The 26,690-nt window shown below is 41.5% G+C and overlaps 1 protein-coding gene across 1 annotated transcript in view; it reads left to right on the forward strand.

Moving 5' to 3' along the window:
* Positions 1–13,512: 13,512 nt before the first annotated feature.
* LOC310634785 (killer cell lectin-like receptor subfamily B member 1B allele A) overlaps positions 13,513–26,690 on the forward strand; it is a gene marked incomplete at both ends in the record, with an annotated part of 34,346 nt that continues 21,168 nt past the window's right edge. Inside the window, 2 exons of the mRNA XM_083353321.1 lie at positions 13,513–13,591; positions 21,182–21,283. Of these exons, the coding sequence (XP_083209447.1) occupies positions 13,513–13,591; positions 21,182–21,283 (181 nt within the window). The remainder of the gene's footprint in view (positions 13,592–21,181; positions 21,284–26,690) is intronic.

Genomic DNA, 26,690 nt, shown 5'->3' on the forward strand with positions numbered 1-26,690 from the left:
TCCTCTGCTTGGCATGAGTTCGGTTGATTTCAGGGTGGCTATTCCCAGACGTGTGTGTGAGTACACGGAATCCTAAGCAGGCATGTAACAACGCTATGCACACAAGGCAAAAATTGCAGCTAGGCAAAGTCCTCGTAGCTCAGCTTAGAAACGTAAAACCAAAATAACCTATTTGGGAACTGGTTTTACGAAGGAATTTTAGTCAAGGCATTTTGACTGGGTAAAAAGGGCCACGAAGGTGATCATGAGTGCCCAGTGGAAACTCTGAATCTACTCCAACCCCAAGATGAATTATTAATGGATTGTTGCTCTATAAATCTTAAAACATCTCGTCATGTGCTGATTCATTGGGAGGGGGGGTGTTCCTGGCAGAGATAACATACCAAAAGTCATGATGTAACCATATAGTATAAGATTATTTTACATTCATTTAAACTTCGTAAAAAAAATAAAATTGGAAGCTACTATACTTGCTTAAAGGGACGCGGTGGCTCAGTGGGTTAGGACGCTGAGCTTGTTGATCAGAAGGTCGGCAGTTTGGCGGGTCGAATCCCTAGTGCTGCGTAACAGAGTGAGCGCCTGTTACTCATCCCAGCTTCTGCCAACCTAGCAGTTCGAAAGCACGTAAAAATGCAAGTAGAGAAATAGGGGCCACTACGGTGGGAAGGTAACAGCGTTCCGTGCGCCTTTGGCGTCTAGTCATGCCGGCCACATGACCACGGAGACGTCCTCGGACAAGTGCTGGCTCTTCGGCTTTGAAACGGAGATGAGCACCGGCCCCTAGAGTTGGAAACGACTAGCACGCATGTGCAGGGGAACCTTTACCTTTACCTTTTATACTTGCTTATATTTTTGTTCCTGCTAGTTTGTATCTTTTTTTAAAAAAAAACAAACTTTGATAAAGTTACTTGAAAAAAAAACACCCTGACACATTGTTTTGTTTCAGTACAAGGGTGTTTATACAACATTAAATTTTGTATTCTCGTGTTCCTTTTTAATTTTTATTGTTGTGAGCCGCCCTGAGTCCTTAGGGAGAAGGGCGGCATATAAATATAATCAATCAATCAATCAAATCAATTGGAGGGAATGACATTTTATTATTCTATCGTTTCATTCATTTAAGGGGCAAAACCCGCTTAACAACTCTCTCACTTAGCAACAGAAATGTTGGGCTCGACAACTACCTGTATTGTAACCAATAAGCTTTTGTTGTTATTTTAAATTCACTGTATCTTAGTGTATTCCAAAGAATACATTGTGCCTCAGTGTTCACTTGAAAGTGATTTTAGTGTGTGTCAATAAGAAGCAACGGATGGAAACTAGTCAAGGAGAGAAGCAACCTAGAACTAAGGAGAAACTTCCTGACAGAACAACTAACCAGTGGAACAACCTGCCTCCAGAGGTGGTGAATACTGCAACACTGGAGGTTTTTAAGAAGAGACTGGACAGCCATTTGCCTGAAATGGTATAAGGTTTCCTGCCTGAGCAGGGGGTTGGACTAGATGACCTCCAAGGTCCCTTCCAACTTATTATTATTATTATTATTATTATTATTATTATTATTATTATTATTATTATTATTATTATGGGTTGCGTGTGTGTGATCGTAAAATGAACCTGGAAGTGCATGAAACAGCATCATTCATTCATTCATTCATCCATTCATTCATTTATAAAATTTATTGGCTGCCCATCTTACTAGAGGGTAACTCTTACAGTTTGTTGTTGTTAACTGCGAAGTCGTATCCGACCCATCGCGACCACATGGACAACATTCCTCCAGGCCTTCCTGTCATCTACCATCTTCTGGAGTCCATTTAGGCTCACATCTACTGCTTCAGTGACTCCATCCAGCCACCTCATTCTCTGTCGTCCCCTTCTTCTCTTGCCCTCAGCCTTTCCCAGCATTAGGCTCTTCTCCAGTGAGTCCTTCCTTCTCATTAGGTGGCCAAAGTATTTGAGTTTCAACTTCAGGATCTGGCCTTCTAAAGAGCAGTCAGGGTTGATCTCCTCTAGGACTGACCGGTTTGATCGCCTTGCAGTCCAAGGGACTCGCAGGAGTCTTCTCCAGCACCATAGTTCAAAGGCCTCAATTCTTTGGCGCTCAGCCCTTTTCATGGTCCAGCTTTCACTGCCATACATTGCAACTGGGAAGACCATAGCCTTGACTATACGTACTTTTGTTGACAGGGTGATGTCTCTGCTTTTTAGTGTGCTGTCTAGATTTGCCATGGCTTTCCTCCCCAGGAGCAAGCATCTTTTAATTTCTTGGCTACAGTCCCCATCTGCAGTGATCTTGGAGCCCAGGAAAATAAAATCTGTCACTACCTCCATTTCTTCCCCATCTATTTGCTAGGAATTGAGAAGGCCGGATGCCATGATCTTGGTTTTCTTAATGTTAAGTTTCAACCCAACTTTTGCACTCTCCTTCTTCATCCACAACAAGAGGCTCTTTAGTTCTTCTTCATTTTCTGCCATTAGAGTGGTATCATCTGCATATCTTAGGTTCTTAATATTTCTCCCAGCAATCTTAACTCCAACTTTTGATTCCTTTCCCAATTTTGAACCAATGGGTGGTTCCGGGCCACCCAAGACAGAAAGGTCATAGCAGAGAGTTCTGACAAAATGTGATCCACTGGAGAAGGAAATGGCAACCCACTCCAGTATCCTTGCCATGAATACCCTATGGACAGTACCAAAAGGTAAAACGATATGACGCTGGAAGATGAGCCCCTCAGGTCGGAAGGCATCCAATATGTCACTACCTCCATTTCTTCCCCATCTATTTGCCAGGAATTGAGAGGGCTGGATGCCATGATCATTTATGGTTAAACCAAGGCAATTATGGAAATTAGTTATATTGATTCTGTAGGAATTAGGTGTATTTTCAGCACATTAGGGGTAAGGCAGGCATGGTGCCAGATTGGTACATTTGTTAAGTGAACTAAGAGTTAACAATAGAATTTTGTAAGCCACTCAGAATCACTTGTGTGTGAGTTGGGCAGCTATATAAATTTGTTTAATAAATAAAATCAGAACTGAGGAAGCGTCTGGGATGAGAGGCAAAAGGCCTTCAAGGAAGAAATGAAGAAAAGTCCAGTTGCCTTTTGAAAGAACATATTTGGGACAACCAGGGGATAGATGGGGAACTCATCAAATTTGCAAACGACACCAAGCTGGCAGGAATAGCCAATACTCCAGAAGATAGGCTTAAGATACAGGAGGATCTGGACAGACTTGAACATTGGGCGCTATCTAACAAAATGAAATTCAATGGTGAAAAAAGTAAGGTTCTACATTTAGGCAGGAAAAATCAAATGCACAGGTATAGTATAGGTGGTACCTTGCTCAATAGTAGTAACTGTGAGAGGGATCTCGGAGTCCTAGTGGACAATCACTTAAATATGAGCCAGCAGTGTGCTGCAGCTGCCAAAAAAGCCAACACAGTGCTAGGCTGCATTAAAACGGGGATAGAATCAAGATCAAGTGAAGTACTAATACCACTTTACAATGCCTTGGTAAGGCCACACTTGGAATACTGCATCCAGTTTTGGTCACCACGATGTAAAAAAGATGTTGAGACTCTAGAACAGACATGTCAAACACAAAGCCCGGGGGCCAGATCCGGCCCCCAAAGTGGTTTCATGCGGCCCGCGAAGCCATCCTGGAAACAGTGAGGGAATGGCCCCCACTGCCTTGGCGCTGGCCCAGAGACCCTCCTTCTGCCAGAGACCCTCAGATCTGTCCCACTCCTGCCCAGGCCCCCATAGGCACCCTTGATGCGAAGGATGTAGAGCTGGCCATGCCCACCCAGTAGGCCATACTCACTCTAGCCACACCCACCCAGTAGGCCACGCCTACCCTGGCCATACCCACCCGGCCCCCTAAGGGCAACCGCAATGCTGATGCGGCCCTCAATGAAATTGAGTTGGACACCCCTGCTCTAGAAAGAGTAGGAGAAGAGCAACAAAGATGATTAGGGGACTGGAGGCTAAAACATATAAGGAACAGTTGCTGGAATTGGGTATGTCTACTTTAACAAAGAAAAGGATGAGGGGTGACATGACAGCAGTGTTCCAATATCTCAGGGGCTGCCACAAAGAGGGAGGGAGTTAAACTATTTTCCAAAGCACCCAAAGGCAGGACTAGAAGCAACGGATGGAAACTAATCAAGGAGAGAAGCAACCTAGAACTAAGGAGAAACTTCCTGACAGTTAGAATAATTAACCAGTGGAACAACCTGCCTCTAGAAGCGGTGAATGCTCCAACACTGGAAGTTTTTAAGAAGAGACTGAACAGCCATTTGTCCGAAATGGTATACGGTTTCCTGCCTGAGCAGGGGGTTGGACTAGATGACCTCCAAGGTCCCTTCCAACTTGATGATGATGATGATGACTGAGAATCTCTATATAGACATAATAATAATAATAATAATAATAATAATAATAATAATAATAATAATAATAATAATAATATAACCATGAAATAAAACTGTGAAGGAAGCCATAAGGAACAGCGTATAGTATCCAGGTCCTGTCCTGATGTCCACAAGTCAATCTATGGGGTAGACAACCTCCTGAATATCTTTGAGAGCTGCTCCTACTTACAGTAGGAGAAATAAACTACCTTGGAGTTTCCCAGCATGGTGCCTTCTGATTAGGTTGGGCTATACCTTCTATTATTCTCAGTCATTGTGTCTAAGAGTAGGAAATATGGTGGCTGTGGTCCAGTCTAGTATTTTCAGAGGACACCAGGCAAGGCAAGGTTCAGCTAGATGGACTGCAAACTCAAGTCCCCTTTGGTGCTGCTATGTAGGAAATTGTCTCCACTGCCTAATTCTGCTTTTATGGCAGGATGGAAGTCGTGGGAAATGGGGGAGACTGTGCGTTTTTTGGACAATGATGTCGTAGCCAGATCAGTGAGATGCAGCACTGAGCACTTTTTCATGTGCAAAAAAAACGTACACCTGAGAGGTCATGAAAGAGAACTGGAACTACAGGTAGTCCTCGACTTACAACAGTTCATTTAGTGACCATTCAAAGTGACAACAGCTCTGAAAAAAGTGACTCGCAACCGTTTTTCACACAATGGTTGCAGCATTCCCATGGCCACGTGATGAAAATTCAGATGCTTGGCAATTGACTGGTACTTATGACAGTCACAGTGTCCTGGGTTTGTTTTTATATATTATATTTTTTAAGTTTTATGTTTCCCTATATTGCAGGGGTGTCAAACTCAATTTCATTGAGGGCCGCAACAGCATTGCGGTTGCCCTCAGGGGGCCGGGTGGGCGTGGCCAGGGTGGGCATGGCCTAATGGGTAGGCGTGGCTAGAGTGCCTGTGGCCTACTGGGTGGGCGTGGCCAGCTCTACATCACTGGCATCAAGGGTGCCTATGGGGGGGCCCGGGCAGGAGTGGGACAGATCTGAAGGTCTCTGGCAGGAGGAGGGTCTCTGGGCCAGGGCCAAGGCAGTGGGGGCCGTTCCCTCACTGTTTCCAGGATGGCTTCGGGGGCCACATGAAACTACTTCACGGGCCGGATCCGGCCCCCGGGCCTTGTGTTTGACATGTCTGCTATATTGTAAGGTCCCACTTCAATTAACCACCCAAGAAAGCAGAACTCTTGAAACAGGCATTGTCTCAAAGGGATACTTTTATTAGGGATCAGTGACAGTAGGGAAGTCGAGGCCTCGCTATATCCCCTGGCTTTCTGCGTTCCTGTTCTGCCATTCTCTTCTTGGGGGTGGGGAAGCTAAGGGGGCTTTGTGCTGCATGTACAACGCTTCCTCTATCTGCTTTGATGTATCCTCTTTGGGGTGTGAAAGGAATGCCTTGGGGATTCAACAACTAAATGGAATAGACTTTGGAGAAAACTTTATAAATATAATTAAAACAATATCCTAGACAAACAGCTAAAGTTATCATAAATGGAGATTTTACAGAACATTTTAATATTAAAAAAGGCACAAGACAAGGATGTCCATTATCCCCATTATTATTTATATTAACACTGGAAGTGTTGAATAGAAATATTAGGCAAGACTCAGAAATGAAAGGAATGGAGACAAAAGGTGAAAAATATAAACTACGAGCATTTGTGGATGATTTGGTTTTTATATTATAAGAACTGCTTGAGACGAGCCTCCAGCTTATGAAAAAGACAGAAGAATTTGGAGAAGTGGCAGGACTGAAAATAAATAGGGGAAAGACCAAAGAGGTAACCCAAAACCTCACAGATAAACAAAAAAATCAACTGTCAGAAAAAACAGACCTTCAAACAGTTAAGAAAATCAAATATTTGGGTATCTATTTAACAGCGAGATCTGCAAGAATAAAAGAAGGCAACTACGTAAAATTATTAAAACAAAATTAGACTTGGAAAAATGGAAAAATCTACAACTTTCAATGCTAGGAAGAATGGCAATACTTTAGTTTAAAACATGGGGTACATTTTATCAATGGCTAGAAAAACTGCGAGGCAGCGAGAAAGGAGCGAGAGATCGCTAGCCTTTAGCACCCAAAGGAAACACTTTACACATCAGAATTACCCCAAACCTCGAAACAAGTGGGCAATTTCCATTGGAAAAAGAAAACTGACAATTAAATATTTTCAAAGAGAAAATATTACGAAGGAAACCCAGACCCCATAAACCTGCCATCACGAGATGTAGATGAACCCAGGAAAGATGGGGGTACACCTGCCTACATCTCCTCTCTCTGTACCTGCCAATAAAAATTCCTATTGAAATGCTGCACATTTCAAGAGTTCTACTTTCCTGGTAGGGTGAACAGAGGCAGGTCCTTACAATCACCTCCTGTGACCTTCTGACAAGCAAAGTCAACAAGGGGAGCAGATTCACTTAACAACCGTGTTGCTAACGTAACACCCTCTCACTTCTCGTCCCCTGAAAGCGGTTGTAACCGTTGAACGTGACAAGAATTAAAAACCAGTTGGATGAAATAATCCCCAGTAGATTTATAGGAAAAAGATGTGTGACTTTGTTCTAGGTACTCTCTCTCTCAGCCCAACCCACCTCACAGGATTGTTGTTGTTGTTGTGAGGAAAATAGGAGGAAGAAGGAAGATGTGTTCACCACCTTGAATTATTTGTCAAAATTATAACGGTGGGATTTAAATAAATAAATAATAAAACCCCAGACAGGCATGTTTCCGTTTATTGTGTTTCAGCTCAGAAAAACAAATTCTGCTTCTTAGCCTTTACTCAACATAAACCTAGCAAAAGTCAATCGGCAGAAGTAATTATTAAAAGACAAAGCCAAACTTGGAGTCATGAAGTAGACAGGCTTGATGTCATATACCCGTCTTCATTCTTTCAAGATGGAGTGCATCATATTGTAGTCTGGTCTTTAGGCTACAAAGTAAATATGAGCTCTTTTTCATCATCTGAAGTGTGAAACCACAAGGAAATATCTCAGAAGGGTTCTTACACAAATGAGCAGGGCTTTTTTTCTCATAGACCGCTCAGAATGGAGTTCCAGCACCTTTTTTTGGATGGAACCTTGTAGGGTAGGCAAGGCGGGTTGTATGACATGTGTGAGTTCCGGCACCTTTTTCTTTTACAAAAAAAAGCACTGCAAATGAGAATCCTGAATACCAACCACAACAGAAAGAAAAGTTAGCAGAAGCTTCTCTGTAATGAAGGACTTTGCTTTTGTCAGCCTTCCAATGTGGCATCTTCACTTGGTCTTGAATATCCAAGTTATCTGTCCAACTCACTGAAAAACAACACAGATTTCAGGAAAGTCTCTAATGGTGTGTGAGGTAAACACATTATCCTGGAGGCTGTAAGAGGAACTTCCTCATTTTTAGACAATTAATCATTTAATTAATTCTGGAATGATTTGAAATGCTACTTCCCAGGTTTTCTGCCCTAGTGGTTAATGCCACCAGCCAGAAAGCGAGAGACTGTGAGTTCATGAATGCCATCTGGGCGACTTTGGCTAGTCACTCTGATTGCAACCTACCTCAATGGGTTGTTGTTGTGGGGAAAATAGGAGGAGGAAGGTGTGTTGGTGATGTTTGTTAATGTAATTGTAATCTGGAATTGGAATATTCTTTATTGGCCAAGTGTGATTGCACCCACACGGAATTTGTCTCTGGTACATAGGCTTTCAGTTACATACAAATAACAAAGTGATAAGCCATAGATCATAAATCATAAGATACAAACAACAGGTGATAAATCATAAGATACCAATAGGAGAAGGTAGTAGGGAGGATGAGAAAGATGAGGAGAGAAAGATGAGGAGAGAAAGATGAGGAGAAGGATAATAGCAATACAGCCTACTATATGGATAAATATCTCTAGGCCTAAGACAGTGCTGTGGGAATTAGGTGTTCAGCAGAGTGATGGCATAGAGGAAAAATCTATCCTTGTGTCTAGTTGCTTTGGCATGCAGTGCCCTATAGCGGCGTCCTGAGGGGAGAAGTTGAAACAGTTTATGTCCAGGATGTGAGGAGTCTGTAGATATTTTCTCAGCCCTCTTTCTGGCTAGTGCAGTATACAGGTCCTCAAAACAAATATTATGGCTTGCTGTGGTGTGGATTCAGTTAGGTAATAAACCAAAAGGAAGATTCCTGAAGGCTTTGCAATGAGAAGTTATTTGGAGGAGAAATGAGAAGGAAAACTCAAAAGGAGAAAGCATCAATTGCCTTGATTTGTTGCTGAAGACTGAAATTCCTCCTTCGCTTCCTCCTTTCTGATAAATGAATTTGCTGCCCTCAACTTGAAACAGAAAGTTCTCTTATATTTTGATAAATAAAAGAAGCCTTAGAAGCAAAGCAGGCTGGTTTCTCGCTGGTCTCACAGCACTTCCTGTGCGATCTTGTAGCCCACCTCCAGATAACAGTGGTTGGGGCTGCTGCTCCTACCAAGTAGAGATGGAACAAAAGTGCTGTTACTCCTTCAGATTAAACTAGTAGCTGGAGTAACAATGAAGCAAGAAGATGCCTTCTACTCAAATTACCGGCCAAAGAGAATGCAAAGGAGACTCAAACAATCTCAGATGCAAGGTAAACTACAGCTCATTGTGTCCAAGAGTAGGAAATATGGTGGCTATGGTCCAGTCCAGTATTTTCAGAGGACACCAGGCAAGGCAAGGTTCAGCTAGATGGATTGCAAACTCAAGCCCCCTTTGGTGCTGCTATGTAGGAAATTGTCTCCACTGCCTAATTCTGCTTTTATTGCAGGATGGAAGTCGTGGGAAATGGGGGAGACTGTGCGTTTTTTGGACAATGATGTCGTAGCCAGATCAGTGAGATGCAGCACTGAGCACTTTTTCATGTGCAAAAAAACGTACTCCTGAGAGGTCATGAAAGAGAACTGGAACTACAGGTAGTCCTTGACTTTCAACAGTTCATTTAGTGATCATTCAAAGTGACAACAGCTCTGAAAAAAGTGACTCGCAACCGTTTTTCACACAATGGTTGCAGCATTCCCATGGCCACGTGATTAAAATTCAGATGCTTGGCAATTGACTGGTACTTATGACAGTCACAGTGTCCTGGGTTTGTTTTTATATATATATTATTTATTTATTTATTTATTTATTTATTTATTTATTTATTTATTTATTTATTTATTTATTTTATTGGATTTGTATACCGCCCTATTCCCGTAGGACTCAGGGCGGTTTACAGGGCAGTTAAAACCATGAATACAAAAAATTAAAAACAATTAAAACAATTAAATTAAATTTAAGCCCCAAGAGTAAATCTAAAACCCAGTTAAATTAACAACCCCACAGTCTGGACCAAATGTTTCCCTATATTGCAGGGGTGTCAAAGTCAATTTCATTGAGGGCCGCAACAGCATTGCGGTTGCCCTCAGGGGGCCGGGTGGGCGTGGCCAGGGTGGGCATGGCCTAATGGGTAGGCGTGGCTAGAGTGCCTGTGGCCTACTGGGTGGGCGTGGCCAGCTCTACATCACTGGCATCAAGGGTGCCTATGGGGGCCTGGGCAGGAGTGGGACAGATCTGAGGGTCTCTGGCAGGAGGAGGGTCTCTGGGCCAGGGCCAAGGCAGTGGGGGCCGTTCCCTCACTGTTTCCAGGATGGCTTCGGGGGCCACATGAAACTACTTCACGGGCCGGATCCAGCCCCTGGGCCTTGTGTTTGACATGTCTGCTATATTGTAAGGTCCCACTTCAATTAACCACCCAAGAAAGCAGAACTCTTGAAACAGGCATTGTCTCAAAGGGATACTTTTATTAGGGATCAGTGACAGTAGGGAAGTCGAGGCCTCGCTATATCCCCTGGCTTTATGTGTTCCTGTTCTGCCATTCTCTTCTTGGGGGTGGGGAAGCTAAGGGGGCTTTGTGGTGCATGTACAACGCTTCCTCTATCTGCTTTGATGTATCCTCTTTGGGGTGTGAAAGGAATGCCTTGGGGATTCAACAACTAAATGGAATGGAGTTTGGAGAAAACTTTATAAATATAATTAAAACAATTTATCCTAGACAAACAGCTAAAGTAATCATAAATGGAGATTTTACAGAACATTTTAATATTTAAAAAGGCACAAGACAAGGATGTCCATTATCCCCATTATTATTTATATTAACACTGGAAGTGTTGAATAGAAATATTAGGCAAGACTCAGAAATGAAAGGAATGGAGACAAAAGGTGAAAAATATAAACTACGAGCATTTGTGGATGATTTGGTTTTTATATTATAAGAACTGCTTGAGACGAGCCTCCAGCTTATGAAAAAGACAGAAGAATTTGGAGAAGTGGCAGGACTGAAAATTAATAGGGGAAAGACCAAAGAGGTAACCCAAAACCTCACAGATAAACAAAAAAATCAACTGTCAGAAAAAACAGACCTTCAAACAGTTAAGAAAATCAAATATTTGGGTATCTATTTAACAGCGAGATCTGCAAGAATAAAAGAAGACAACTACGTAAAATTATTAAAACAAAATTAGACTTGGAAAAATGGAAAAATCTACAACTTTCAATGCTAGGAAGAATGGCAATACTTTAGTTTAAAACATGGGGTACATTTTATCAATGGCTAGAAAAACTGCGAGGCAGCGAGAAAGGAGCGAGAGATCGCTAGCCTTTAGCACCCAAAGGAAACACTTTACACATCAGAATTACCCCAAACCTCGAAACAAGTGGGCAATTTCCATTGGAAAAAGAAAACTGACAATTAAATATTTTCAAAGAGAAAATATTACGAAGGAAACCCAGACCCCATAAACCTGCCATCACGAGATGTAGATGAACCCAGGAAAGATGGGGGTACACCTGCCTACATCTCCTCTCTCTGTACCTGCCAATAAAAATTCCTATTGAAATGCTGCACATTTCAAGAGTTCTACTTTCCTGGTAGGGTGAACAGAGGCAGGTCCTTACAATCACCTCCTGTGACCTTCTGACAAGCAAAGTCAACAAGGGGAGCAGATTCACTTAACAACCGTGTTGCTAACGTAACACCCTCTCACTTCTCGTCCCCTGAAAGCGGTTGTAACCGTTGAACGTGACAAGAATTAAAAACCAGTTGGATGAAATAATCCCCAGTAGATTTATAGGAAAAAGATGTGTGACTTTGTTCTAGGTACTCTCTCTCTCAGCCCAACCCACCTCACAGGATTGTTGTTGTTGTTGTGAGGAAAATAGGAGGAAGAAGGAAGATGTGTTCACCACCTTGAATTATTTGTCAAAATTATAACGGTGGGATTTAAATAAATAAATAATAAAACCCCAGACAGGCATGTTTCCGTTTATTGTGTTTCAGCTCAGAAAAACAAATTCTGCTTCTTAGCCTTTACTCAACATAAACCTAGCAAAAGTCAATCGGCAGAAGTAATTATTAAAAGACAAAGCCAAACTTGGAGTCATGAAGTAGACAGGCTTGATGTCATATACCCGTCTTCATTCTTTCAAGATGGAGTGCATCATATTGTAGTCTGGTCTTTAGGCTACAAAGTAAATATGAGCTCTTTTTCATCATCTGAAGTGTGAAACCACAAGGAAATATCTCAGAAGGGTTCTTACACAAATGAGCAGGGCTTTTTTTCTCATAGACCGCTCAGAATGGAGTTCCAGCACCTTTTTTTGGATGGAACCTTGTAGGGTAGGCAAGGCGGGTTGTATGACATGTGTGAGTTCCGGCACCTTTTTCTTTTACAAAAAAAAGCACTGCAAATGAGAATCCTGAATACCAACCACAACAGAAAGAAAAGTTAGCAGAAGCTTCTCTGTAATGAAGGACTTTGCTTTTGTCAGCCTTCCAATGTGGCATCTTCACTTGGTCTTGAATATCCAAGTTATCTGTCCAACTCACTGAAAAACAACACAGATTTCAGGAAAGTCTCTAATGGTGTGTGAGGTAAACACATTATCCTGGAGGCTGTAAGAGGAACTTCCTCATTTTTAGACAATTAATCATTTAATTAATTCTGGAATGATTTGAAATGCTACTTCCCAGGTTTTCTGCCCTAGTGGTTAATGCCACCAGCCAGAAAGCGAGAGACTGTGAGTTCATGAATGCCATCTGGGCGACTTTGGCTAGTCACTCTCATTGCAACCTACCTCAATGGGTTGTTGTTGTGGGGAAAATAGGAGGAGGAAGGTGTGTTGGTGATGTTTGTTAATGTAATTGTAATCTGGAATTGGAATATTCTTTATTGGCCAAGTGTGATTGCACCCACACGGAATTTGTCTCTGGTACATAGGCTTTCAGTTACATACAAATAACAAAGTGATAAGCCATAGATCATAAATCATAAGATACAAACAACAGGTGATAAATCATAAGATACCAATAGGAGAAGGTAGTAGGGAGGATGAGAAAGATGAGGAGAGAAAGATGAGGAGAAGGATAATAGCAATACAGCCTACTATATGGATAAATATCTCTAGGCCTAAGACAGTGCTGTGGGAATTAGGTGTTCAGCAGAGTGATGGCATAGAGGAAAAATCTATCCTTGTGTCTAGTTGCTTTGGCATGCAGTGCCCTATAGCGGCGTCCTGAGGGGAGAAGTTGAAACAGTTTATGTCCTGGATGTGAGGAGTCTGTAGATATTTTCTCAGCCCTCTTTCTGGCTAGTGCAGTATACAGGTCCTCAAAACAAATATTATGGCTTGCTGTGGTGTGGATTCAGTTAGGTAATAAACCAAAAGGAAGATTCCTGAAGGCTTTGCAATGAGAAGTTATTTGGAGGACAAATGAGAAGGGAAACTCAAAAGGAGAAAGCATCAATTGCCTTGATTTGTTGCTGAAGACTGAAATTCCTCCTTCGCTTCCTCCTTTCTGATAAATGAATTTGCTGCCCTCAACTTGAAACAGAAAGTTCTCTTATATTTTGATAAATAAAAGAAGCCTTAGAAGCAAAGCGGGCTGGTTTCTCGCTGGTCGCACAGCACTTCCTGTGCGATCTTGTAGCCCACCTCCAGATAACAGTGGTTGGGGCTGCTGCTCCTACCAAGTAGAGATGGAACAAAAGTGCTGTTACTCCTTCAGATTAAACTAGTAGCTGGAGTAACAATGAAGCAAGAAGATGCCTTCTACTCAAATTACCGGCCAAAGAGAATGCAAAGGAGACTCAAACAATCTCAGATGCAAGGTAAACTACAGATTATTTATAGTCATGGGGAGGGGCTTCTAAGTTGATGGTTTTGATGGTCTCAATGCAGACATCTTGGGGATCTCAGGAATAAGGGAAGGAATGTAATTGCCAATTTCTCTTTTGATGAGGTTTCTACCAGTTAGCTTCTCTATTGATGCAATCCATTGTACGATCCCACCTTTCACACATTCAGCCTTTACACTGCTCCACAAGGCACGGCTTCTTATTTTCAGCATGGTAACAGAATAAAAGAATGGGAAAGGACCTTGGAGGTCTTCTAGTCCAAGCCTCTGCTCTATCAGAAGACCTATTGCCATTTCAGACAAATGGTTGTCCCATTTCTCCTTAAAAATCTCGAGTGATGGAGCACCCACAACTGATTAAATGCTTGTCTCTAGGAATGCTCCATAATTAGTGATGAGCACTAAAAAAGGTCTGTTTTCCATTCTACTGTGTTTCATGGCATAAATCACTTTATTTTAAAATAACATACTATCTTCCATACTTTGTCTCCAGGGCTTTCGCATGAGGATATGTATATATGTATGCTTGTATACATATGAGTATATGTATGTACATGTGTGAGTGTATGTATATCTATCTATCTATCTATCTATCTATCTATCTATCTATCTATCTATCTATCTATCTATCTATCTCTGTCTCTGTCTCTCTATCTCACACACAGAGTTTTATTCTAATTTTGTGTTTGTGACAGAGAGATCAGTTATACATTTACAATGTAAAGTTAACATGTAATGTTTCCAGTGTTTTTAGTATTACCAATACAGCAAAATTCCTAGAACAGAATAATTCAGCCTTCCCCACCAAGTCTTTTGGACTATGGTCCCCCACCAACAAAGTCTTTGTTGCCCTGTAGTTATAATCCAAAATATTTGAAGCCATCAAATTGTGGAAGACTGGGGGGGAAAAGATTTCTTTGATACAGAAGGATCATCAGAAACAGTAGGCAGGTATGAACAATGGTTATGAAGAAAGCAAACTTTCTTTGTTACTCTTTTGTAGGAAAGAAAAGGCCAAATTAAATATAGAAAATAACATGGCAAGAGTTATACTTTCAATGTGGAGAAAGGACTTCATGGTTTAAACTAAGCATTCTGTTGCTAGTTCATCCCTTATTTTATAGTAAGGATGAGCTTAAATCTTCAAAATGGAAGAAAACAAAATCTTAGCTAGCTGAAAGGTAGTTCTCGACTTATCACCACAACGAGAACCAGAATCTCCATGGCTAAGCAAGCCAGGTGTTAAGTGAGTCAGGCCTGATTTCACAACCTTTTTTTGCCATAGTTGTTACATGATGCTGCAACCATCATAAATGCATGCCAGTTATCAATTGCCCAAATAGAAAATCATGGGCCTTGCTCAGTGGTGGGATTCAAATATGTGAACAACCAGTTCTCTGTGTGGATGCCATTTCTGGAACTCCGTTCTAGACCTGGGCAACAAAAAATTAGCTACCAGTTCTACTGAACTGGTGTGAACCGGTTGAATCCCACCACTGGTCTGGGGGATGCTGTGACAGTCATAAGTGTGAGAACCAGTTGTAACTCAGTTTCTCCAGCTTCAAAATTGTTGAACAGCAACACTGAATGGTTGCTAAATGTATGATTTTAAGTCGAGGACAACCTGTACTTTAGTTGAGCTACGAAAGACACAACTGGAGAGGACTATCACAGGGGTCCTCCTTAAGATTTTACAATGTGGTCTTCAGAGTCCATAATCATGCACAGAGGCCTCAGAGACAGAGAGGTCTCCTGCTGCAGTCCATGAGATGCTGCTAATGGAAGCGGCTCCTTTGAACCTTTCTTCAGCACAGAGCCCAGATAGACTCAGAATAAATGCACGGAGCCCCCAGGTCTGTTCCGAAGGGAACTTGGTTTTCCAGATCCTCAGCCAGCCAGAGAACCGCTTTCTCTTTTCAGCCTTGAGTTATTTTTTCTCTCTGATTTCACTCTCCAGCTTGGACCACTCACTTCCTCTCCAGTTCCTCCTTCACAGATTTCTGTGAAATTAAAAATAAGGGGAAGTCTATTGGAGCCTCTTCTGCTCTTCAGAATAAGGGTGGGATAGAAGGCCGGATTAAGATCAACTGATGCCCTACAGCAGGGGTGTCAAACTCGCCATGTCACATGATGTGTTGTGACATATCCTGACTTTTTTCCCATTGCTGGAGCTGCGGTGGGTGCGGTTTTGCCATGATGCATCCGGCCTGCGGGCCGGCAGTTTGACACCCCTGCCCTACAACTCAAATGGTGCCCCTCAATTCTTCCATTGCTTAACTGACAAGACATTCAGATTCAAAAATGCTGAAGGTGAAGCAAGATTAAAAATTCAGTTTTCTTCCAGACCATTCCCCAGGTTGGACCCCACAACTGTATTAATTTAAAACTTTTATTTATGTATTAATTTAGAACATTTATATGACCACCCAACTCGATCATGGTGAACTCAGGCAGCTTACAGAGTATGTTTATTGAACACTATAAGCAAATTATTTATTTATAGTTAGGGCATTAGAAAAATATGGAAATGTTTAACACTTTTCAATGCATTTTAATAACTTTATTATACTGTAAGGGGAAAATGGAACTACAAAAATTTATGGAAAATTAAAGTTGCCAGTGAAAGAGTTAAGGACATGATGGCTAGGAAAAGAAACATACATCTGCTTATTTTGCTTAATTATTAATACAAGGCAGGTGGGATACAAATGTATGTATAAATATATTATTTTGGGGAAAATATTATTCATAATGAAGAGTGAAACATTTACTACCAATTTCTTACACCTCCATTTTTTCCTTTCAAAATATTCTGTGGTGGATATGGTCCTGATATGACTAACTCAAATATATGAGAGGAAGGAAGAAATTTGATGCTGAATTAAACTGTCAAGGCTGAGTTGTGTACATTATTTCCTTTTAAATCTAGATTCATTTTCCATCAATTGCATATTTGTTTGTGACTGTGTTAAAGCCAGCATAGCCAAGCCAGATGTTAAGGTCAACTAACTTAAAATTAGAATTTGTGGGTCATCAACTGGAAATAGTTGCAGAATAGCAGATTATGAGGTAGAAATATGTAGGAACAGCATGCCTCTGAGCATATGGTCCTTCTAGGGCAGGGGTCACGTGACATGTCGCGACATATCACAACTTTTTTTCCATTGCCGGCAATGGGGTGGGCGCGGTTTCACCATGACACATCCGGCCTGTGGGCTGGCAGTTTGACACCCGTTCTAGGAATTTGTAATGGGTCCCAGAACCAAACTCTCAGATTTTTTTCAACACTTTTCCTCCAGTGATATTTTTCAGCTGCAAGGACGTGAGTAAGATTTCACTTAGGGGATGATTAATTAGTTACTTTCGTAGTCTCCCTTTTTTCTTGAGATATTAGCAACAATGATGACTAATGCTTTATTCTTGCTGTTAAAGTGAAAAGGGAAGAGTAAACAAAGAGTAATCCACAATGGAAGAAAGCCAGGGAAAGGATTTTTTTAAAGATTTTTTTTTTTTAATTCCATTTATATCCCGCCCTTCTCCGAAGACTCAGGGCGGCTTACAAGCTTAGCAGTAGCCTTCATTCTATGTATATGCCTGCTTATTAGGGCTTTCACACACACCCCAAGCGGCATTATTACAAAGTCAGCTTAATTGCCCCCAACAATCTGGGTCCTCATTTTACCTACCTCGGAAGGATGGAAGGCTGAGTCAACCTTGAGCCTGGTGGGATGCGAACCTGCACTAATTGCAGGCAGCTGGTGTTACTTAAGGAGGCATTAGCCCACTGCTCCACCAAGGCTCACTCTATATAAATATCCACACCTTACATCCTGGAATAAACTGTTTCAACTTCTCCCGTCAAGCCACTATAGCGCGTTACATGCCAAAACAACTAGACACAAAGATAGTTTCTGCCTCCATGCTGTAACTCAGCACTGTCTTATGACTAAAGATGTTTACCCATGCGGTAGGCTGTATTGCTATTATCTTTGTCAGCTTCTGATGATGATGATAACTTTATTGTCACTTTGAATGTACACCAATCAGCATACATCAAAATAAAATTTCGTTGCATACAGCTCTCAAAGGGTCACCACCTCCGATATATACTCCTTGTTCGTGGCCCACTCAAATTTCACATTGTCCATTTTAGTCTCTAGGGAGTGAGCGATGGCAAACAGGACAGATGGAAATGGGGCTCCATGTGGATTAGCCCTCAAATTCGCTTGTATTCTGACAACCTCGACTTCTTTCCTTTTTCTGATCCTGACTCTTCCACCTTTTCCTTTAAGAGGCCTTGCTTCTTTTCGCCCCTGGAGCACGCTGCCGCTGCCACCAAGTCCTCCAAAAGCCTCTCTTTCTTCCTCTGGGCCTGCCGACAGCCTCATCCAGTTCCTTCACTCCATAAGCTCCAGGTCCTCTCCTCCTCTGGAAACAGCCCTGATTTGCAATACAATCCATCACTAGGCCAGCAGTCAGATCTTGCTGCTGGTAGAACAGATTCAAACAGTGCCAACAAGTTTTAACGGTGTCATCAACAGTTCCAAAAGAACTAGAAACTCGCCATGCCAGCAAAGATTGTTGGTCGTATGTCGTATGTTATATTAGTTCCACCATGTTGCTATAACACATTAAAATCTTCCTGATCATGTGGCCTATACTAGCCCTTAATATCCCTCCCAAAACTATTCGCCTTCAAGAGCCAATGCAGTCGCAGCCATTCCAGGCACCGCCATCTTAGAATATATTCTCATCATAATCATAACAGTAAAGTTGGAAGAGACCTTGGAGGTCATCTAGTCCAACCCCCTGCTCAGTCAAGAAACCCTATACCATTTCAGACAAATGGCTGTCCAGTCTCTTCTCAAAAACTTCCAGTGTTGGAGCATTCACCACTTCTGGAGTCAGGTTGTTCCACTGGTTAATTGTTCTAACTGTCAGAAAGTTTCTCCTTAGTTCTAGGTTGCTTCTCTCCTTGATCAGTTTCCATCCATTGCTTCTTGTCCTGCTTTCAGGTGCTTTGGAAAATAGCTTGACTCCCTCTTCTTTGTGGCAGCCCCTGAGATATTGGAACACTGCTATCATGTCCCCCCTCGTCCTTCTCTTCATTAAACTAGACACACCCAATTCCAGCAGCCGTTCCTTATATGTTTTGGCCTCCAGACTCATCTTTCTCATCTTCTCATCTTTCTCATCTTTTCATTTTTCTCACCTCTCAACTTTCCTATTAACTTCTTCTATTGATATTATCATTTATAAATTGTTTATATCCTATGATTTATAATTAAATCTTATGATTTATGACTTATGGCTTATCACTTGTTGTTTGCAAGTACAGTGAGAGCTTATGCACCAGATACAAATTCCTTATGTGGCCAATAAAGAATACTCTCTTCCTCTCCCTCTCCTCTCCTCTCTCTTTCTCTCTCCATCCACACACAGACACTTACATACATACATAGGATATGTACACACAAATACATACTGGCCACCTACTTCTGGGAGTACAAGTAGTCTCCAACTTATAATCATTCTTTTATTTATTTATTTATTTATTTATTTATTTATTTATTTATTTATTTATTTATTTATTTTAATTCCATTTATATCCCGCCCTTCTCCGAAGACTCAGGGCGGCTTACAAGCTTAGCAGTAACCATTTAAAGTGTACAATGGCACAGAAAAAAAGGAACTTACAACTGGCCCTCATACTTACAACTGTTACAACATATCCATGGTCATGTTAGACACAAAAATAGTCACACATTGAAATCCACTCGTTTGAGTTACAAATAGAAAAGAAGTTTATTAAACTTCACAACAAAGTCTAAAAAGTAACGGTTTGCAAAGCGTGGTGGATTCAGGAAGACAAACATTGCAATGTAGCCAAGCACTGAACCACAGCCCCAAATTCCAAAATCACATATTATTATACATCCTATTGGTGACGCCCCATTCCCTCCCCCATGGCCCCATTGGCTTAGGCTTTGGAGGTTACAATCTATCAGAAGCGCCTAAACAGAATACATTATCTCTGCCCCTGTTTGCTTAAAAGGTAAAGGTAAAGGTTCCCCCGCACATGCGTGCTAGTCGTTTCCGACTCTAGGGGCCGGTGCTCATCTCCGTTTCAAAGCCGAAGAGCCAGCGTTTGTCCGAGGACATCTCCGTGGTCATGTGGCCGGCATGACTAGATGCCAAAGGCGCACGGAACGCTGTTATCTTATTAGTTATCTTATTAGTATATCTTATTAGTATAATGTTTGCTTACATTATACTAATAAGATCCCTCCCCTACTATCAATTCTAGAGGAGAGATGTCTCCCATCTTCTACTACACCTGCCAGGGGTACCAGGCACCAGAAGGTACTTAAAAACAATTCCTAGATGGTGACTCACACTGGGCCCTATGGTAACTCCTGTTCTCCCCCTCCTCCACTTGAGGCCTGTATTTTTCCTCATATACTCAAAGCATCTACTCAGGCAATTGATTATAACAGGGGTGTCAAACTCAATTTCATTGAGGGCCGCATCGGCATTGCGGTTGCCCTCAGGGGGCTGGGTGGGCATGGCCGAGTGGGTGGGCGTGGCCAGAGTGCGTATGGCCTACTGGGTGGGCGTGGCCAGCTCTACATCATTTGCATCAAGGGTGCCTATGGGGGCCTGGGCAGGAGTGGGACAGATCTGAGGGTCTCTGGCAGAAGGAGGGTCTCTGGGCCAGGGCCAAGGCAGTGGGGGCCGTTCCCTCACTGTTTCCAGGATGCCTTCGCAGGCCACATGAAACCACTTCACGGGCCGGATCCGGCCCCCGGGCCTTGTGTTTGACATGTCTGGATTATAAAGTGATTATTATAAAATGTAAAATATGATTACACGATAATACTAAAAGCACATATATTTTTATTTTTAAATTTCCTCACTACTTCCAGTTATTTTCCACAGTCATGTGATCAAAATTTGGGTGCTTGACAATTGACATGTATTTATGATGGTTGCAACATCCTGGGATCATAAGATCACCACCTTCCCAATCAGTTTCCACAAGCAACATCAATAGGAACCCAGATTCACTTAATGATTACATGATTCACTTAACAACTGCAATGATTCACTTTAAGAACCGTTGCAAAAAGAGTCATAAAATCAAAGGAGACTCATTTAACTGCTCTGCTTAGCAAAAGCAATACCAATAGAGTTTTGGACCCATTTTACAACCTTTCTTGCCACAGTTGTTCAGTGAATCACTGCAGCTGTGAAGTTAGTAACGCAGTTGTTAAGTGTATACAGCTTCCCCACTGACTTTGCTTGTCAGAAGGTCGCAAAAGGGGATCACAAGGCCTTGGGATGCAGCACTGGTCATAAGTGTGAACCAGTTGCCAAACATCTGAATTTTGATCACGTGGCCATGAACTTCAGCGTTCATAACTGTGAAAAACAGTCATAAGTCCCTTTTTTCAATGTCGTTGTAACTTTGAACAGTCACTAAATGAACTGTTGTAACTCGAGGACTGCCTGTTCAGAGGCCTTATTTTTCTTGTTGTTTCTTTCCTTATCTCTGTGTTTGCAGATTTCCTGCTGGAACATCCTCGCTGTCATTCCTTTCTGTTAGGATCTGGATGCGCTATAATCCTCATTCTTGTGGCAGCCCTCGCAGCCCTGGGAATTTGGGGTGAGTTGTCTGAAGCTTAATATTTTCCATGAATGCTTATACTGTAGATACATGAGGAATTTTTGACAAATTTATTTTAAAAATAAATGCATTATTCACAATTTAAAATGCGAAGACTGGCCATCCGCCAGTGTCTTTGGGCTGCATGCGAGGATTAAAGCGGAGAAATTGAGATTCTAAAGCCACAAATAGAAGACGGTCATTTTCCACCCTTACAGGAAACAGGCCAAAGCCATTAAGATAACATGGCCTATTGTTTACAATGGACATACAGTTTTCAAGGGCTTCAAGGCTTTTTTAAAAAAAAAAAAAGATAGTAAGTTTGGGACTGCAGACTTAAGGAGGAAATTATCATTCCAAACAGTAGCCATTGTCAATGTTGGAGAAAGCAACATTGACAAATTATGTGTTCTAAATCACGGGTCCCCAAACCCTGGTCTGTGGACCAGTACTGGGCCACAGCATGGCAGCAACCGGTCAGCACTAACAAGCAAAGCCCCATCCATGGGATGCAGGCAGCACACAAAACCACGCACCCTCTACTCCATGGAAAAACCCTTCTCCGTGGAACCGGTCCCTGGTGCCCAAAAGGTTCTGTTCTAAATGAATCACTGACAGTGTAAATACAGGTAGTCCATGATTTACAATAGTTTATATAATAATAATAATAATAATAATAATAATAATAATAATAATAATAATAATAATAATAATAATAATAATAATAATAATAATAAGAAGAAGAAGAAGAAGAAGAAGAAGAAGAAGAAGAAGAAGAAGAAGAAGAAGAAGAAGAAGAAGAAGAAGAAGAAGAAGAAGTAGTTGGAAGGGACCTTGGAGGTCATCTAGTCCAACCCCCTGCTAAGGCAGGAAACCCTATACCATTTTAGACAAATGGCTGTCCAGTCTCTTCTTAAAAACTTCCAGTGTTGGAGCATTCACCACTTCTGGAGGCAGGTTGTTCCACTGGTTAGTTAGTGACCATTCAAACTTACAACAGCACTGAAAAAAGTGACTTATGACCGTTTTCCACACTTATAACCGTTGCAGCATCCCCATGGTCACATGGTCAAAATTCAGACACTTGGCAACTGACTCATATTTATGACGGTTGCAGTGTCCCAGGGTCATATGATGACTTTTTGCGACTTTCTGACAAGCAAAGTCAAAAGGGAAGCCGGATTCGTGTAACAACCGTGTTACTAACTTAACACTTGCAGATATTCACTTAACCACTGTGTCGAGAAAGGTCATAAAATGGGGCAAACTCACTTAACAACTGTCTCACTTAGCAACATAAATTTTGAGCTCAGTTGAGGTCGTAAGTTGAGGACTATCTGTATGCTCCATTCATGATACGAAAGGAGCTTGAGCAAGTTAGAGTAGAATGGATGGAGATCAAGGTAGTTGATCAGCAGATGGAGAGATGGAGGGAGACAAGGGGAGGGCCAGTCTTCAGAGATGGAGCATTGGATATCTGAGACCTTTCTTCCCTTCTTCTGGCTCCTGGACCTAATTGTGGGGATTATTTTTATTTAAATGTGATTTCAGTTATGTATTAATACCGATATTATGGTGCTGTAAAACTAGGGTACCTCCAACAGTTTTGGAGGGAAACTTCAAAGGATTCAAGTTTGAGTGGGAACAAGCTAGCGTCGTGATTGGTTGACGCCCTAGAGGCAAAATGTATAAATAGCAGGCATGTTGCCAGTGTTTGACAGTTCTGTTCTTGGTTGAATAAACATTTTTGTATAATGCCGGTCTGGTCATTGCCTTCAAAACCCACTACACAATAGTTTCCTTTGTCTGTGGGTGGGTTGGTGGGTTTTTTGTTTTGTTTTTTGGGGGGTGGATTGTGGTGTTTTGTCTTATATTTTTCATCCCCCCCCTAAATTTAAATAATTAATGTTATAAAAATAAAATTTAAAAAGCCAATTCAATTCAGCTCAACTACATTATATCTTCATGAGATGGGTTCTTTTATTGACCATACAGATTTGAATAGAATTTAAAGAATTGAGATATAAGTCTTCAAAGGAACTACTCTTCACAGTTTACTTTCCTGGTCATTAGAAGTGGTAATATTTTTTTTTCATAGAATATAGAATAACAGAGTTGGAAGGGACTTTGGAGGTGTTCTAGTCCAGCCCCCTGCTTCAGAGTCTATACCATTTCAGACAAATGGCTGTCCAGTCTCTTCTTGAAAGCCTCCAGTGAAGGGGCACCCACAAGGTCTGAAGGCAAGCTGTTCCACTGGTTGATTGTTCTCACTGTTATGAAGTTTCTTCTTAATTCTAGGTTGCTTTTTTCCTTGATTAGTTTCCATCCATTGGTGCTTATCCTGCCTTCTGGTGCTTTGGAAAGTAGTTTTGCTCTCCTCATCTTCATGGCAGCCCCTCAAATACTGGAACATTGTTATCATTCCCGCCCCGCCTACTTCTTTTCACTAGACTAGACATACCCAAATTCTGCAACCATTCTTCAGATGCTTTAGCCTCTAGCCCCCTAATCGTCTTTGTTGCTCTTCTCTGTACTCTTTCCACAATCTCAACCTCTTTTTTATATTATGGTGACCAAAACTGCATGCAGTACTCCAAGTGTGGCCATACTAAGGCTTTGTTAGGCGATACTAATACTTCCCATGATTTTGATTTTGCTCCTAGATTGGGGCTGAAAGGCAAAAGTAATCATAATAGTAGGCCAAGGTGTTCTATTAGACTGGTTTCACCAAAAAACTCTTACTAATATGTGTGTGTGTGTGTGTGTGTGTGTGTGTGTGTGTGTGTGTATTAGTAAGGAAGGCACCAGGAGTGGGGGGAGATCCGGCAACAACGCTGAGCATCCGCGTGCAGCAGGAGGTGTGCAGCCGGCGGGGGGGCAGTTTGGGGGAGGAAAAATGTTAAAATTGAAACGAACACTGGCCAATACGGCACAATTAGGAATAGGATGGCCAACTGTGGGAGGGTGGAGGGCAGGTGGACTGCTCACATGCTCCATGGCTAGATCGCTAAACATCCATCTAGCTATATAAGCGGGTTTCTCTAACCACCGATTACCACTCTGGCGATGTCAACAGAGGATTGACAAAAGCTAAGTTGTAGTTATTAAAAAGATTTTTCTGTCCTGGAGTTCAGTGGCTCTATTGTAATTTAATATATATATATTTTATTCATTTATTTTTATGTGGCACATAATTATAAATAACATGCATTTATGTGCTTTCTATTCTGAAATTAAGCAGCTAGTCAATTCAATTCATTGTGAAGTATCAAAATGAACCTATTTTTTAAAAATCAACATCATTCAACTACAAGAAACATATAAATAAAATATCAAGATCTACATGGCCTGCTATATTGTTGAAATTGTAATTTAACATCTGAGTGCATGTGGGAGTGGATGTGTATAAATCAGCCTTACAAATCTGACTATGTTGAAAGAAAATTGAAGAGAAAATTGAAATCTAAATAGATTATAACAAATCACTGTGTAAAATGTTTATCTCAAGGATGAAGGTTTCCAGGGGACACTCAAATTTAATGTTTCCTTGCAGATTTAACTATACAGTTAAGTAAAGGTAAAGGTTCCCCCGCACATGCGTGCTAGTCATTTCTGACTCTAGGGGCCGGTGCTCATCTCTGTTTCAAAGCCAAAGAGCCAGCGCTTCTCCGAGGACGTCTCTGTGGTCATGTGGCCGGCATGACTAGACGCCAAAGGCGCACGGAACGCTGTTACCTTCCCACCGTAGTAGTCCCTATTTTTCTACTTGCATTTTTACGTGCTTTCAAACTGCTAGGTTGGCAGAAGCTGGGACGAATAACAGGCACTCACTCTGTTACGTGGCACTCGGGATTCGACCCGCCAAACTACCAACCTTCTGATCGACAAGCTCATCGTCCTAACCCACTGAGCCACCGCATCCCTTACTATACAGTTAGTTCTTACTAATAAATGATATTTAGTTTGGGGTCCAAAATCTCAATGAATTTTCTTTGGATACTACAAACAAATGGTATCTCTGCTAAACAATGACAATATTGAGAAAACATAGCAGCAGAGTCTAAATCTAGGTGAGATGGGTAGCAAGTGAGTCCAATAAATAAAGTCAAATATAATTTAAAATAAAATAATAAATAAGGTCCATATTTCAAGTGTAGGAATTACCATGTCATACATCTTAAGAAGCAATATTAAAATGTGGCACAGATATTAATCATGAGCTACTGAATCTGGCAAGGGAAATTCCCTTAGTTCTAGTCAAACACTAAGCATGGGAAATCTGATCTGCAAATGGGCTCTTAATAAGTGCAGGAGAATTTTCCCAAGAGTGCATTTGAACCGAAGACCAGGAAACAATCATACTGATTGATTTATTGACGATTTTCCCTCCGCCCAGGCCTGAAGAGATGAGAGATTATGATCTGCCTTTAATGTAAAGGATTACGTAAATCCTCACCCAACAGTGAGGTGTTTGTTTGGAGGGCATGGTCAAAATCTAAGCCAATCTAAACACAGACACACAGCCAGTAATTACACAAATGAGGGATTGTATTCTAGACACCATAACAGCTACAGAAATAGTATAATGAAGTTATAATGATATATTATAATATAATGATATTAATTAATGTTATAATAATGTACTAATATAATAGCTACACAAGTGAAAGTTGTATATATAAAACCAGGCTGTTTTTTCTACCGTGTGTACAGGATAATGTAAGAAATTAAATATTAACCTACAGTACTTAATGTTTTTCTTTCTCGAGTTTCTTTCCTGTGATTGCCTTGTCATTTATTACAGCTCTTTCCTTCTCTCCACTGCTGGCTCAGGAATCCTCTGAGTTTCCTGCTCTTTGCCTGGCTACTAAAAAAAGGCCTTTACCTCATAAAGTCCCTCTGTGCAGAATCTGAATTTATTCACACAGCCGCAGTCCATCCTCCTGGTCTTTCCTCACTCTCAGAAGGCTCCTCCTCCTCTTGGTTTCCCTCCATTTCCAGGCATGGAATCTCTCTTCTTGGCATTGGCTGGGTTTCTCCTCCACTGTGCTCCACATCCTCCCCAGCAATTTGTTCTGCAGCATTTGAAATACAGGTGCTCCTCGACTTACGACCACGACGGACCCCAAAATGTCTGTTGCTAAATGACACAGTGGTTAAGTGAGTTTCGCCCCATTTTTACGACCTTTCTCAGCACAGTTGTTAAGTGAATGACTGCGGTTGTTATGTTGGTAACAGGGCTGTTCAGTGAATCTGGCTTCCCCAATGACTTTTGCTTGTCAGCAGGATGCAAATGGTGATCGCGTGACCCCGGAACACTGCAAACGGTCATAAATATGAGACAGCCACCAAGAGCCTGAATTTTAATCACGTGACCATGGGGATGCTGCAACAGTCTTAAGTGTGA

The sequence above is a fragment of the Vipera ursinii genome, assembly GCF_947247035.1.
Source record: "Vipera ursinii genome assembly, chromosome: 2".
NCBI classification, from domain to species: Eukaryota; Metazoa; Chordata; class Lepidosauria; order Squamata; family Viperidae; genus Vipera; species Vipera ursinii.